Source organism: Baudoinia panamericana, assembly GCF_000338955.1.
Source record: "Baudoinia panamericana UAMH 10762 unplaced genomic scaffold BAUCOscaffold_17, whole genome shotgun sequence".
NCBI lineage: Eukaryota > Fungi > Ascomycota > Dothideomycetes > Mycosphaerellales > Teratosphaeriaceae > Baudoinia > Baudoinia panamericana.
In genome coordinates, this window is record NW_006911273.1 from 1 (window position 1) to 14,149 (window position 14,149).

Here is a 14,149-nt window from a genome sequence, read left to right on the forward strand (position 1 = left end):
TGGTTCCAAACCATCGATCAATCTCATGGGGGTGTATCGAACAAAACTGCGGACGCGGGCTTACGCTCAGCAGCTCGTAACAACAAGGCTACTCGACTGCTTACACGACCCGGTCCGACATCCCCAGTCGTCTGCAAGGGTTTCATCCCGGCGCGCGGTCAAATTACAAAGTCGGGCTGCCTCTTCAGCGGCGTGCCCGTGCAAGGTGCTGGCGGTACCTATTCTCATCCGCGTACGGCGTGCCGGAGAGGATCGTCCCGTTCCGGCATGGATTCTGACTTAGAGGCGTTCAGCCATAATCCAGCAGATGGTAGCGTCGCGGCACTGCCCGGTCGGACAGCCGCAAAAACCAATTATCTGAAACCGCGGTTCCTCTCGTACTAAGCGGTATTACCGTTGGGACGATGGTCATCAGTAGGGTAAAACTAACCTGTCTCACGACGGTCTAAACCCAGCTCACGTTCCCTATTAGTGGGTGAACAATCCAACGCTTACCGAATTCTGCTTCGGTATGTATCTAACCTAGCTACTACTACACTCGCGCTACTGCTAGCGTACTCCTCTGTAATCATTAAGCCTATTACTATCAGGCTCTTAAAGTGATATTGGAGGCAGTAGGCGGAATACTATATAGTTGACTAGAAGGCCGAGGCGCATACGATCGTGCTTGGCGGATGCGCACCTTGTGCGACTTCTATGCGAGTCGAAGACGAGCAACATCAGTTCTAGCACCAATCTCAATATTGCTATCCGGTGTTCTATACGTGGCGACATATCTTTCTTTATTGGGAAGGTGACCGTTACTTCGGGTCAATTGCAGGATTGGTCGCTGATGGGCTGGCAATGCTGGGCGCCACAGCTCGATTCTCAAGCATAATTGGCTTGGCATACTATACATGCGGCAGATGCACAAGAGAATTCCGAAGCGCTGAAATGCAGTGGCTCGCTCCATTGCAGACGCGCATTGCGTGGAGTAATCTTCCCCAGACGCCGTCTTCGCCCTCGCTATGCTCACGCCTGGCTTCAGCCGAAGTCCGACAAGATCGTCAATCACGTCCTCTTCGTCAGCCAGCAATACTCTCAGTACACTCCGTCACCCATGGCTGCAACCTCTCCCCATCCCACCCCACCGCCAGCTTTCGACCGCGGAATCTCCAACCCGGCCAACGCAGCGTTCACCTTGTGCAGCCGCAACAGCAACGTCCGCTCGACCTCCTCCGCGGCTCGCTTTGCCTCTGCATGCACGGCCGCTCTGACATCTGACTTAGGCGCAATTAGCACGCCATTGAGAGCGTCGAGCCGAGCGTCCAGCCTTCCGGAGTCAATCATGCTCAGCACCTCGTCCTCCATCGCCGTCTGTGCGTAAGTCGTGGGCGGGAAGGTGGAGGCCAGTGAGGCCAGTGAGACCTCGGAGAAGGACGAGAAGTAGGCGGTGATGCTCTTCTCGCGGATCAGAGCGAACAAGCGGTCGACGTGTGAGCCGTTGCCACCAGCAATGACAGCCGCGCCGAGAAAGACGTCGAGACTCCAGTCGCTGTAGTAACGTTGCAAGGTGTCGAGGCAGGCTTGATATTTGGCGGTGGTGTAAAGGCTGATGGCTTTGCGCATGTGCGGTTCGAGCTCGAGGAAGACGCGGAAGGTGCCACCGAGGACCTTGTCAATGAGCTCCTGCCGACTGAGCGTGGCGAGACTGCAAAGACCACCGTAGATGGCGATGTCGTTCGCGGAGGCCACCAAGCGGCCGAAGTCTGCGCCGTGGATGGGTCCGAGGTTGTTGTATTCTGCTGGCGTGTAGCGGAAAGATGCAGCAGCATCGCGGTAGTTGCCTTGGCCTAGATGGGCAATGCCGGTCATGGCGATCGCGATGGGTGTGAGCTTGACTTGCTCTTCCTCCTTCACTCCGGCGGTGCGCAGGCGGCTGGCGTTGGCGAGGACGCTGTTGAAGTGGTGCATGGCTGATCCACCGGTCTGCTGGGCGTTGACAGCCATGAGCACGGCGGAGTAGACCAAGCGCAAAGTCATGGCGGCCATGTGGGTGGGAGTGGTGCAGTAATCGCGCATCTTGCCGAAGGCCTGGTATGCGGCATTGTAGCCGGCGGTGCTGAGCGACTGAGGATTGCTGAGGTCAGGTAGCGGTCCACCGGTGACGAGGTGGTGCTGTGCGAGATCTTCCTGGCCCATGCGGATACTCTCGCGAATGAGATTGTTCTTGTAACCGCGCAGCTCGCCTTCCAGCCGGCTCAGCTCGCGCTTGTTGCCCTCGTCTTGCTTGCTCACCCATGCTTCGTCCGGCGTGCGGAGGTCATCCAGACCAAGGTGTCCTGCCAGCTCACACAGGCGCATGTACAGCTGGACATTCTTGCCCGTCTTGGCGGCGGAGATGGCGGTGGTCAGGCTTTGGCGGGCGAGAGGAGGGCAGCGGGTGGCGACGTGTGCGAGACGGAGTGGAAGGAGAGCACCTAGCAGCGGTCAGTACGTGCCATATCACCCATACCACCGCATTCGACTTTGAGCGTACCTTCGTAGTTGTTGGCCCATGCATCGAGGTCGAAGGTGGGTGGTGGCAGTGCGCCTGGGAGGGATTAGCTGTGCATCTCGAAAGCTTGTCTCATCGCGGTCACGACATGCCGTTCACCGCCATTTCGGCTCTTCCGACGCAATCTCCTGCCTTAATCGCTTCTCATGCCCTCAGACACAGTCTCGTGATTTGATCGCAACAAGTGATCTGGGCTGATCTGGGCAGATCTGGTATGCTTCGGTACGGCACGTGCCGGTAATCGTCCCGGTGAGGCGATGGAGTAGCTTGGCTAGAACATCCAGCTTGGTTGATGTGGTGTCGGGGGAGATGCATGTGTCTGCACCAGACGCAGATGCTTCATATCTGAAGAGCTTCACTACTCGAAGATGCAGATGCAGGGTCTATCGCGGCTCGGCGGGCCGGGAAGATCTTGCGGGGGTGGGGACGCAATGGCGGGGCAAAGACACGAACGCTCCTCCTTTGCCACGCGGACGTGCAGTGGGAACCGCCATGTACGACACCAATGATAAGTGCTTCGTTACATGACGATGACGACAACGACGATGACGCGAGAGGACGGGGGAGAATGTTGTACGGTGGGATCAGCTTGCTGAATAACACCGGTAAAGGTTCGGTCTAGCAATTAGTGTACACTATGAAGACAACAAAGGCGCGACACCTTCCCAACAACCCATACCAGCGCCACGTCATCACTTATAGATTGAAGACCACGCACACAACAAGAAAGCCTGGATCTACTTTAGCGTAACGATCTCATGCGGTGAAGTAGACGACGGAGGCGCTGGCGGGCAGCGAGCTGTCACCGCACCATTCAGCGACTCGTACAGATGCAGCGACAGAAACTCTTCCTTCGTCAGACTGTTTGGCGAACCGGGAGGCTGCACTCGTGACACCCATTTCCGCCAAGCTCTGTCGAAGATGTCTCGCCATCGCGAATCGCAATGCTTCAAGATGACTCGAACTTGTGCTGGACTTGCCTGACCCTGCTCGAAGTATTCATTTCGGTATACTGGTACTTCGTCTTGGTCTTCCTCTTGGTCTTCGTCTTCAGTGCTGCGCGTACTGGCGGCCTTTTCGACCTTTTCGGCCTGCTTGGCCGCAGCAGGCGATGGTCGCTTGGACGAGCCCACATCAGAATGAGAGTGGTGAGCCCGGCGGCGCTTTCGCCAATTCGAAGGACCAGGCGTCGCACGTCCATTCTGCTCTCGAGACTTCATAGCACGCAACGGAGAGGAGTCCAAGGGAGCCAGCGAGGGGCTCCGCGTTGCCGCGCGCGCAGCATCGGTCGCCTCCGCAACAGGCATGCTCGGGCTTTGCATGACAGTGTCTGGAAATGGATTCGGGCTTCCAAGCTCCGTCGAGGGGCCTCTACCGGGGACGCTTTCGTGGTCCGTCCTATCCGCTGTCGCTGGGCCTGAGCTATCATTACCGGTTCCGCGGTCATGCGATGAGCCGTTTGCGATTGGGCCGTGTCCGATGACTGAGGAGAGCGAGCCATGCCGATTAGCTACTTCGATCAGCTGATGCTGGGGTGCTGTCTCTGAGCCTACCGCGCGGACCCAGCGAACAACACCCTCCTTCGCTGTGCACGCCGTTATCAGCAGATGGCAGTATATCGTGTCAGGACAGTCTTACCATCACCGTGGTAATTACAGCCGGTTCCTCGTTCCCGAAACCCACAATTAGCGCACGCACCATGGAATGCGAAGTCGAAAGTCACACAATGCGGAAACGGTGCACCAGCAAGCGTGCAACAGTCGCACGGCTTCGCCTGCACCACACCCTTGATGAACACCATCGCTGCATTTCCATGACTCGGTCTTGCCAGATTGAACATGCGCTCAGCCTTGACAAACACCTTCCGGAAGCGCAAGGCCCGCTTTGTGTCCAATCGAAGGCATGCTTTTGCGATGATCCCACCGTTGTCTCGACTCCACGCAATCATGGCTGGCGCATAGTCACGTTTAGCTCTCGGGTAGAATACGTTGGATGAGAAGCTATTACAAGCTTCCAGCCTGCCACCGGGATGCGCTCGCACATGCACAACGGCCCTACTTGGCTCATCTGGAATATTGGACGGGTTGTCGCGTTCGAAATCATCGATGAGGTCTTGAGAGCCGGACAGGCTGGACTTCGGCTGCCAGGTAGGCTCCCAGCCCACAGCACATTCTCTTGGGTCTTCGTCCACTGGCGATACTGGCAGCACCACCTTGACAGGCCAGTCGGAGCCGTTGCAGCGTACGAATCTTGTACCGTCGTCATTGCGCAATATCAGTGACGGATCCAACCAACTTTCTTGCCATTGGACAAGGTACTCTACTCCGCCGGCTCCTTGACGACGCTCAAGGATGCTGTCCACCTGAAAGTCCCGATCTTGCAGCTCCGGCAACTGTGACCTGGTCGTACGCTTCGTGTGGCCGTTTCTTTGTCCAAAATCGTCAAAGGCAGACGCTTCCGCAGCTTCGGCGGTTGCGGTGGATGCGGAGGCGACTGCGGCGTGGTTGGAGGTCGGCTTGGGGTGCTGTGCGTTGATTGACGTAAACCGTGGCGTCGCAAGACGGTGTTGTGATGACGAGGGAGGGCTCGGTTGCTGTCTGGGGGTCATGATGGCTGAGCAGGAACGAGGAAGCAGCGACAGGGTAGGTCGATAGGCTGGCTTCAATGAAGTCTTCGAGTACGTGGGTCAGGCTGCCATACGACTTGGCCCTCCAGGGCCACAAGAGCGGGCGAGAGATGCTGTCTACCGGAGGTAGGATGGATCCTGATGCTATGCCACCAAAGGACCTTCATCTGACGGCCCGCAGCGGTCAAAGTCAATGTCGAAGCAAGTCGCAAGTCCTTACACAAACGATATGAACCACGCAGGTCGCGTCCATGCTCCAGGCCTGTACGCGTCCGATACGCGCGCTGGCGTGTTGGCCGGAACATAGACGGCAACTCAACGAAGATGATGCGGCCATGGTCTCCGTCGGCGTAGCGGGCCACCGTCGATGGGAGACGGCACGTGGGTGAGCAAAGGCACGAGCTCCAGACCCTTGCCACTCCATAAGCAGACACGGAGAGTGCTCGGAATGCACTTTATATGATGATTGCAGTCCAGAGCGCCGCGGCAACAGTGGAAGTGCGCTTGACAGTCAATGCTCGCAAATCAGGGTCTAAGCTACCATCGCGCGCGGCGTCGTTCAGTCAAAGCGAAGAGGAGTTGGCGTAGAGACTACCGTCTGGCCATGTCCGCCTTCAAACAAATGGTCGCCGAGGCGAGTCGGGATTGGCTCTTGCTTCGCTAATCAGGGTGAGGTGGAGCTTGACTCCTGACAACTTTCCGCCAAATAAGCCAGGGTTGAGATTACGGGCATCCGGCGAGGAGGTCAAGAGACATTGTCTCGCTCCATCCTCCGTTTCAAGGCACCACAGCATCTACGTTGCGCTGTTCTTCGACGCAGACTGTACATGAAGCGCAGCGAATGCGTTTCCTGAGCTTCCGCCGCCATCGTCCGGATTGTCCCGTCTCCGCACCCATGACTCGCAACGCGAAGCGCAAAGCGGAGGATCCGGCTCCGGGCGACGAGATCGCACGTCGCATTGCAGCCGAATGTCTGCTGTCAGCACAACACATCATCAAGCAAGAGTCGCCGGATGGAGACAATCCTACAGCCATAACAGCTCCTCACGTTGCAGGCGCTGCAGCTGATGATACCGTTTCGGAGGCTCAGAGCGAGACTTCGGAAGTGAATGCAGGCAAACATGTACTCAATCACGGAGCTTTCAAGGCTTGCATGCACGTCATTGCGGAATATAAACGGAAGGACGATATCTACAAGCTTGCGTCGAAGGAGCTAGTGCAGCATGCGAGCACATCAGCTGCAGCAGCATCCGCGACACAGGAAGCTCTGCGCTCAGGCGACATCTCGGAGGCAAAATCGCGCCCTTTGATAGAAAGGGTTGCTCGCCCATTGCGTCGGGAGCATGCTGTGGCAGCGGCCTCTGGTATCAGCAGCGAGTCTGCTCTTCGCCGCACCCTGACTGTGTTTGTGAAAGCCTTGCCGCCCGAGGTCCGCCAATCTTTACCGAAGGTGTTGCTCGAGGTCCAAGCCAAAACAAGCACCCAGGTACGGAACAATGGGTACAGCCTCGACTGCTACCCGTCAAGCTGAAGCTCTTGCTGACTCATCTGCAGATGATTGAATCGCTCGTAGGTGCATTACCAGCACAGTCTGGCCTCTTACTCAAGGATACGGCGGCGATTGCGTTGCCTCAGCCGACTGCAGTGGACCGTCGCAAGACGCCTGTAAGGATCGAGAAGCCTGACATCCCCGAACTTCCGGATCTCACCGGTCTGCGTCGGCTACGGCAACGTCCGCATATCGACGTGAAGAATGGCGCCACCGCTCGCACTCTTGACAGCTTTGACGAAGACCGGCCTAAGCGCACTCGAGCAAGACAACTTTGCGAGCCGTCTCCGCGGCGATTTGCCATGCTAGAGCCACCACCTGACTTAGCACCGCCGACCCTCATCAAGTTCACGACCAACTCTGGCCAAAGAGGGACAGTCATGTACACGCTCAATGCTCCCAACGCACCCATCGCAGTCACCCGCGACGACATTCTCGAGGCGTGCGCCGTGACCTTCGGCTCGAACAACACACCAACCGGGTGCCAGTCATGGTGCGACCATGTCTGGGCAGTTACTTATCCCACCTTACAGCTGGCTAAGAAGGCCATGAACATACCCATTTGCCTGCAAGGTCACTACCTCACTGCCGACTTCGTCTACCGCAGGCCTCCGAAGGTCTTCATATGGAGCGCGAATGCCGATCATGAGGACAAACGTACCCCTGCATCGTTCAACCCGAGCGAAGTCCGCCTCCGAGTGCTGGCCGCCTTTCCCGCTCACCAGAGGACTCTCGAGGTGCTGCAGCTGCACAACTCGGCGTCTGGCTCCAGGGTGTACTCTGGCCAGCACTTCGTCGTCCGCTTCATGATCAATCCTGGTCTTTTCAGCTTCTTCTTGCCGCTTTGGGACGAAGGGTTGCAGGAGGTGACTACCGCTTGGTTCAAACCCATCAACCTCACGGCGGACTGTGTACTGTGTCGCGATCATAGGCCGGATGAGAAGAACATCTGCCGGTATGCCAAAGTGGTCAAGGATGTTTGACTGCAGTGCAGGTGGTTGGTGTGTTGCCAAAGCGGATGCATTTCTCTTACTCTCTTTGCCGCTGCTGCGTGTCTTGGTGGTTCAGAATTTGATATGCGTATGTCCTCCCGATACTGCATGCTTTGCGCCGCTATGACGCCGCGGAAGCAAACTCGTCTTCGCAAGGCGACACATCTCTCACGTGTATCTCAATTGGACACTTCCAGAGGTCATCGCTCGCCATCTTCTCCAATGTCTATACAGAGTACCGAACGGGTGATGCTGCCAACGGTCACACGATGCACCATACGAACACCGAAGTCCAGCGCAAGCTGCCAGTGCACAAGCACCACTGTCTTGACATCACACCCTCACGCCACCTTCAGCCCACCGTCGACATATCTCTCCATTACGCTACCCGTTGCAGCAGCAATGGTTCACTGGTGCTTGGCTGGTTTGCTAGCTGGGAGGTCTTGTTCGAGAATGCTGCGAAGCTTGAGTAGTTGCGTTCAACGCACAAAACTTCAAGACAATGAACTGGAGCTGCCTAGCTTCCATCTAGTAGCGCTCGAGCCATCGGTGGAAATGGTATCACAACAATGCAGTCATCGTCACTCATACACAAATAATAGCAATATCACATCATCACCGCCGCTCCTTCTCCGCCACCGGACTCTCCGGCCCCTCAACACTCCTCTCCCTCACCATCACCCTCCTGCCCTTCTTCGCCGATCTCACACTTCGAGGCGTATCCGCATTCGCCGCACCAATCCCAACCTCCTTCTCCAAATCCTCCACCGGCGCCATACCCCTCGGCACCGGACTCTTCCTCCCATCCAAATCCCCACGACTGCCCAACCGACTCTCACTCCTCGTGTAACTGTACCCATAGGGCATGAACACCTCTCTTGTCCGAGCCGGGCTGTTCCTGCCACCGCCAGCCTCCCATCCTCCTCCAGCAATTGGCTGCGCACCGCTCATGAAGGTCGAGTCTCCTGCGGCGCCATCCTGCGCGGTGATGGTAATCATGGGCGTGGTGCGGCTGGTGATGCCGGCGTTGAAGCCTTCGCGGATGCGGTCTTGCTTGCGGTCATGACGGCGTTTGAGCAAGACTGCGACGATGGCGATGAGGATGAAGCTGACGAAGAGGACGATGAGCATGATGACCCATCTCTGCATCAAGGTTAGCATGCAAGAGCTCTTGGTATGCGAAAGACAGACATACGTAATGTATGCTCCACCAATCGGCGTTGGAAGTGTTGAGATTCGACACCGAAGCCGAGCCGCCGGATGCCGTCGTCGTAGGTTGTACGCCATCGCTCGTAGCAGCCGCCGCCGTCGTCGTAGAAGTCATGCTCGTGCTCGTAACCACCACCGTCGTCGCACCGGTCGCGGAGCCGGCATGCTCGATCGCGCCATTGTCACTGCCGCAGTTGCTGGTGTACCACGTCATCACCTGCTGGTTGTCGCTCGGGTTGGTGCAGAACTGATCGCAGACGCCATTCGGGGTGGTGTAGAGGGTCTTGAGGTAGGCCGATTGGCAGAAACAGCTCCAAGTGCCCTGGTCGGCGGTGGCGGTGCCGCTGCAGGCTTGAGCGGCTTGGTTGAGGAGGGTGCAGGTGGCGGCACATGACGGGAGCTGGCTATTGCCGTTGGTGAGGAGCTGTGCTGAAGCGGACCGAAACAGGAGGGCGGAGAGAGCGATAATCGCCGGTGCGGAGCAGCGTGCTGTACCCATGGCTGACTCTCGCTTGCTTCACAACGGCTGCAGAAGAGCGTGGTTCGACGTGGTGGTAGCGGTGGTGGCGGTGATGCGGGTGGACCAGTGTTGACTAGCCGTTGGTCACCGTCGCGCTCAATGCTCTAGGGAATGTGACGGCGCGACGCTGTAATCCTAAAGCATCACCCTTCCCTCGACTGCAGCCTGCGATGCGCTGGACAGCGAAGGCCGTAAGTAGTGCGAGATCTCGAACAGGAAGGCACGTGTTGATGCGATGTGTACGGGTGCATGTTGACGGGTGGAAAGGCAGGGGCGGCCGTTGTTCAAGATGGTGTGTTGTGGTACAGGAACGGCAGGTGTGAATGCACCTCCAAGGGTCCCCCCGCCTGAATGCATCTTAGCTCCATGTCTGTCTCGGGACTGGCGGGGTAGAACTAGGGTCTCCGGCGTGTTCCGCTCCATATCCGTAACCTTGAGCCTGAATGCCACGAGGAGCTCGGCCGCAAGGCTGAGGAATGTGAAGACAAGAATATGCGCTCGTAGCGCTCCATCTCACTCCCAGAGACATCAACAACTGCGAAGATAGAGCGGCTCGTGGGCTTGCACGGTCACCATCTATATCTTGTCTCACGGTCTGGCGCATGAGAGATTAGCAGCGTTGATTTGCCGTTGAAGCACAACGTAAGCCACACTTCTAACTCGTTCGACGACCTGTCACCGCATACAGCGCTGGGGAGCCTCGCCCGGGTCCTTCGCATGTTGAAGTAGCCTGCTTGTGCCAGCTTGACTATTCCACAACACCCGTCATGCGCTGCTTGCTTGTGGGCAACTCACTCCGCCAGCCTAATACGAGTGATGCAGAAATCGATCCTTCGCCATCGTGCTCCCTTGCTCGCTTAGGCGTTGAATGCCTTGACTGGCTGCTCGAGCCATGTGTCGCCAATCACATCCTCCATCCTGGCGCTCAGTCCGGTGAGTTGCTGACGACACAAATCTTTCTCGGTCCTTGATGAATGCTCATGGTACGCAGTGCAGACTTTGTCGTACCACTCTGTTCTGTCTGCCCGCGCCTTGTAGCTGTGTTCACCGACCCAGCCGAGATCTTCCAGATGCCACGCCGTATCTCTAAGCACCGTGAGGCGATGCGTCACGCCGATCAGGAACTCCTTGGGCAAGTCACCATTAAGACGCCAGCTGTTCTGGTTGTAACTGATCGAACGAGAACGAGCAACCTCGTCCATCAGAAATCTAACGAAGGCTGACCCGGAAGGCAAGGATTGTAGAGCGTAGCGGATGCGATTCAAAGACAGTGCAAAAGGAGGCCAGCCTTCCTCGCGAAGCTTGACCGCCATCGTCATCACATCGTTTCGGAGTGCTTCGATATCGTTTCGGTCTGCGAAGATGCAAAGGTCGAGCAGGGCATCTTGACTCCGGAAACGTGGATCGTTAGGCAGGGCTCTGAGCCCGCAAACGCCACTTCCCATTCGTGAGCAAGGGATATATTGTGCTCTATCCTGATGGGCGGTAATGCCGGCTAACCTGGGAGTAGACATGGGCGCAAAATGCGGTTCCTCGCTTCTTCTTACGCCGCTGGCACTACTCGAAGCGATACCATCATGAGAACCTTCCGCTTCGGAAGCGTCGTCACTTGTGCTCGGGTCAAAGTCCGGAGGGCGAGTGGCTTGTACGTAGCGTGCCCAGGCCTCGTGGTCGTCCGTGCAGGGAAGCACAATCTGGCGAGTATACAGCCACGCAAGAAAGAGCCCGAAATCAGGCATCGACTTACCGGACAAGTCAAGCTCCTTTGATGCAGCCTCGGAAAAGCCGCCGAACAACGCACCTTGGAAGACTTTTGAAAAGTGGCATAAGACGGCGACGTTGACCTCAACTCGAACTCGTTCCAGGCCTACAAAAACAGTTCCTACGTCGTTGTAGAGTTGCGGGACTTCGGACGTGCTGAGCGTGAGCGGCCATGATCGTAGAGATGCAGGCCATTCATTATCCATCTCGAAAGGAATAAGCCAGTCCTTAGATGATCGCTCCAAGGACAAGATGCAATCACTCCCAGGTTGTTCCGCCATGTAAACATGAGCCGCGCACACCTGTCGGTACCACGCAGGGCCACGGCCGGAGTACTTCGCACCGGCTTTGTTGCGATTGGCTTCTATCATCGAGGCACACCTCTCGCGCAGGATGGCGGTTCGATACGCCGCATGGAAATCTGCCGTCGCAAGAGGGAGGCATGATTTATAGCAAGAATCGAGCTGAATGGCTGCCTGTCTCGCGAGAAAGTCCTGCAACTGGGAGCCGCTGGCGCTATTGAAGGCGAGGTCTACGGCAGCCTTCGTTGCGATAGCCTCGAGAAGTGCGTGCTGTCTGCCAAATGCAGTTAGAGCAGCGTTACTTAGATCATAGACCCCGTTGACGTATGCGAACTCGTGAATGTGCACGAGATCGACTTCGTCCATGACATCACGCTCTTGTGGCGGCTTCACGACACCATACGTCGGTGGGCTTTCAGTGAGACCGAGCAGGCGGAAGTCATCCCTGCTAGCGACTGTTGAATCGTCAACCGGGAACGGAGACAGGCACCCAGTGACTAGCCACATCATGAGATGGTCAATGAGACGGGTCGCTCGATCAGGCAGTAGAAGGCCATGCCCAGTAAGCTTTAATACGACCTCCATCTCCCGGCCTTATCGTACTCCACCACGCGCTGCGCGAGGTTCAGCAAGCTCGGATGGTCATGCTTCAGCAGGCCGAACGGGATCATGTACGTGGACTGGCTCTCTTCGAAGCTGATCCTACACAGAGTACTGTACCGGGTGCTGCAGGCTGTCAACAGGGGCAGAAGCTGGACAAAACCCCTATACGTACAAACTTGTGCCGTCTAAGAGCTCAGTGTTGCAGAGTCCTCGTCGCTGCATTGCCTCTTGGCCGATGGCGGATGCGCCTCGCTCTCTTCGGCTTCGGTGTGTTCGGGATGCCTCTTGCGCGGAACGCCTCCTGCACCCTCCGTGGCATCCATATCGGCGTGGGTATTCCGTGTCGGGTGACAATATTGGGGCCGTGACGAGGAGTGTGGTTCGTTGCAGCCGTGGAGGGTGGAAGGCGCGCCGGCGGAAGCCTGGTCGCGCCAAGCTTCGGCGGCACCAGCCGAGCTCGCGTGTTGAGTGGAAGGCACATCTCGCGTACGGTCGTATCAATGTCCCAATGTAAGCACAAGGTAAGCGACTGTTGTGTGCCGTCCAGTCCATGACCCACGCTCCGTGGTGGATAGGCTGGTGTATCTGGGTGCCACCATAGTGAGACATCATCGCCCGGCGTCTCAACGCTGAAAGTAGAGGGCAAGTCTTTTGTGCAGCCAGCCTTCTTCTGCGTGCTCGTTGCTGTGCTTAACGACATCTGTACTCCATGCGCTGCATCTGGAAGATGCCATACCGCTCTCAAAGCATCCGCCCACGAACAATACCGTTTCGTGACCGGCAAGCATCAGCTCGGCAAGGACATATACACACTTCCCCCAACCAAGGCCGGCAAAGCACTGGCGTGAGCAGGTAAGCCGGGAGCAGCACGTACCGCATGCAGCGTTGCAGCTTCGCATTCGGCAAGAGCAAGCTATGATACGTCTTGGTTCGTTCAGGTCAAGCTGCGGTGGCATTGTATCGGACGCAACGGTATGACCGTGACACTGATCTTCTCCGGAGAAGGTTCGAGACATCTTCTTGCGGCACCCTGACGGGACTGGTAGGCGACCTGGATGCTTGTAGATGCAGGCGCGAAGTAGCACTCCTTCTTCGCTGAATGGGGCGAGCATAGTGTCGCCGCAGATTGGTTGGCAGATCCTTCGCCAACCGATCGGGTAGCAACCACTTATGCGCATGTCTGGACCGCTGTAGAGCTTCCACACCCTGGATCGCACCCCATATACGCGCTTGTACGGCGTAATGCAAGATTAAGCTCCGAGTAACCCATACGCTTGAAGTAGTGTTGCAAGGTTAGACTCTGCCGCGCAGGAGCAGAAGTTGAATGAAAAGGCGTGCCTGGTCTCCAACCTTCCTGTACACGCACCCGCATCGAAACACGTAAGCAAGCTGATTAACCGCCTCGGCAGCATGGTGTTCGAATCCGTTACTGAGAAGCAGATTGGGCACATACCGACAAGCCGAAAGCGCGAAATCCGCCGCAGAGCCATCAGGAGGTGCAAAAGAGTGATCTGCGCTGTTTCGCATTGTTAGCTTTTTGCAGGGCCTCTACAGATTGGCGTTGGAAGCATTCGTACCTTTGCGGCGCCATGTCCTGCACTTAGACCTGCAAATACCTCAGGGAACTATCTGGCGATTTCGGACGCAGCAGCCAGACCTGCACGGACGGACTCCACCAGTGCCGGCCTGGCAGCCGACTGTTGAACCAGGCCAACGCCAGCAACAACTCCGGCGACAGTGAGAGCGAGTGGGCGGCGGAGAGCATCCTCACGGCTGCGATGCCAACAGTGACGACGACTCGCGCATCGAGCGTTTCGGCGGAATTTGGAGCGGGCCTTGCAGCGCCATTTCTGGACGTCACTGATCGTTCAGTCGTGCGGATTGGTTGTAGAGCGGTGATTGGGAGGAATATGCTGGTCTATTCGGTAAGGCTGAGCACACTCGCATTGCATGCTGAGTGGACCTTTATGAACGTCAGTCACGATGCTGGTGCAGCGTCATCTGCTTTGCCGGCGGAGCAGGTTTGAGCCATTCGTCATTCGACATGGGAA

At 57.0% G+C, this 14,149-nt stretch overlaps 7 protein-coding genes across 7 annotated transcripts, besides 2 other annotated features; 2 read left to right on the top strand and 5 right to left on the bottom strand.

Moving 5' to 3' along the window:
- Positions 1 to 289: 289 nt before the first annotated feature.
- Positions 290 to 380: a sequence feature (Protein overlapping with rRNA (BAUCODRAFT_80713, EMC90817.1) was converted to a misc_feature.).
- Positions 381 to 426: 46 nt separating this feature from the next.
- Positions 427 to 488: a sequence feature (Protein overlapping with rRNA (BAUCODRAFT_80713, EMC90817.1) was converted to a misc_feature.).
- A 164-nt stretch (positions 489 to 652) lies between these two features.
- Positions 653 to 2,873, bottom strand: BAUCODRAFT_39823 (uncharacterized protein). The gene is made up of 3 exons (XM_007683775.1): positions 2,629 to 2,873; positions 2,519 to 2,572; positions 653 to 2,459 (listed from the first exon to the last, which is right to left on the bottom strand). Exons 1-3 carry the CDS (start codon positions 2,639 to 2,641, stop codon positions 1,081 to 1,083), a joined length of 1,446 nt encoding a protein of 481 aa, XP_007681965.1. The 5' UTR covers positions 2,642 to 2,873; the 3' UTR covers positions 653 to 1,080.
- A 295-nt stretch (positions 2,874 to 3,168) lies between these two features.
- Positions 3,169 to 5,248, bottom strand: BAUCODRAFT_333543 (uncharacterized protein). The gene is made up of 2 exons (XM_007683803.1): positions 4,175 to 5,248; positions 3,169 to 4,121 (listed from the first exon to the last, which is right to left on the bottom strand). The coding sequence occupies exons 1-2, from the start codon at positions 5,142 to 5,144 to the stop codon at positions 3,274 to 3,276; spliced, it is 1,818 nt and encodes a 605-aa protein (XP_007681993.1). The 5' UTR covers positions 5,145 to 5,248; the 3' UTR covers positions 3,169 to 3,273.
- Positions 5,249 to 5,795: 547 nt separating this feature from the next.
- BAUCODRAFT_333518 (uncharacterized protein) lies at positions 5,796 to 6,757 on the top strand. Its single transcript, XM_007683804.1, has 2 exons — positions 5,796 to 6,662; positions 6,717 to 6,757. The coding sequence occupies exons 1-2, from the start codon at positions 6,004 to 6,006 to the stop codon at positions 6,718 to 6,720; spliced, it is 663 nt and encodes a 220-aa protein (XP_007681994.1). The 5' UTR covers positions 5,796 to 6,003; the 3' UTR covers positions 6,721 to 6,757.
- A 691-nt stretch (positions 6,758 to 7,448) lies between these two features.
- Positions 7,449 to 7,808, top strand: BAUCODRAFT_39825 (uncharacterized protein). Its single transcript, XM_007683776.1, has one exon. It carries the CDS (start codon positions 7,518 to 7,520, stop codon positions 7,692 to 7,694), a length of 177 nt encoding a protein of 58 aa, XP_007681966.1. The 5' UTR covers positions 7,449 to 7,517; the 3' UTR covers positions 7,695 to 7,808.
- Positions 7,809 to 8,318: 510 nt separating this feature from the next.
- Positions 8,319 to 9,411, bottom strand: BAUCODRAFT_80748 (uncharacterized protein; the record flags this gene model as incomplete). Its single annotated transcript, XM_007683800.1, has 2 exons — positions 8,319 to 8,846; positions 8,899 to 9,411. The coding sequence occupies 2 exons, from the start codon at positions 9,409 to 9,411 to the stop codon at positions 8,319 to 8,321; spliced, it is 1,041 nt and encodes a 346-aa protein (XP_007681990.1).
- Positions 9,412 to 10,289: 878 nt separating this feature from the next.
- On the bottom strand, positions 10,290 to 11,399 carry BAUCODRAFT_80699 (uncharacterized protein; the record flags this gene model as incomplete). The annotated part of the gene is made up of 2 exons (XM_007683794.1): positions 10,290 to 10,849; positions 11,018 to 11,399. 2 exons carry the CDS (start codon positions 11,397 to 11,399, stop codon positions 10,290 to 10,292), a joined length of 942 nt encoding a protein of 313 aa, XP_007681984.1.
- Positions 11,400 to 12,400: 1,001 nt separating this feature from the next.
- Positions 12,401 to 13,456, bottom strand: BAUCODRAFT_333534 (uncharacterized protein). Its single transcript, XM_007683805.1, has one exon. The coding sequence runs from the start codon at positions 13,274 to 13,276 to the stop codon at positions 12,722 to 12,724; it is 555 nt and encodes a 184-aa protein (XP_007681995.1). The 5' UTR covers positions 13,277 to 13,456; the 3' UTR covers positions 12,401 to 12,721.
- Positions 13,457 to 14,149: the final 693 nt, after the last annotated feature.

Coding starts and splice junctions, on each gene's coding strand:
- BAUCODRAFT_333534 (XM_007683805.1), bottom strand. CDS start 13,276: ATGCGCATAAGTGGTTGCTACCCGATCGGTTGGCGAAGGATCTGCCAA.
- BAUCODRAFT_333543 (XM_007683803.1), bottom strand. CDS start 5,144: ATGACCCCCAGACAGCAACCGAGCCCTCCCTCGTCATCACAACACCGT. Junction 4,122..4,174: donor CTGTAATTACCACGGTGATG/GTAAGACTGTCC, acceptor CGGCGTGCACAG/CGAAGGAGGGTGTTGTTCGC.
- BAUCODRAFT_333518 (XM_007683804.1), top strand. CDS start 6,004: ATGCGTTTCCTGAGCTTCCGCCGCCATCGTCCGGATTGTCCCGTCTCC.
- BAUCODRAFT_39823 (XM_007683775.1), bottom strand. Junction 2,460..2,518: donor ATGGGCCAACAACTACGAAG/GTACGCTCAAAG, acceptor GACCGCTGCTAG/GTGCTCTCCTTCCACTCCGT.
- BAUCODRAFT_39825 (XM_007683776.1), top strand. CDS start 7,518: ATGATCAATCCTGGTCTTTTCAGCTTCTTCTTGCCGCTTTGGGACGAA.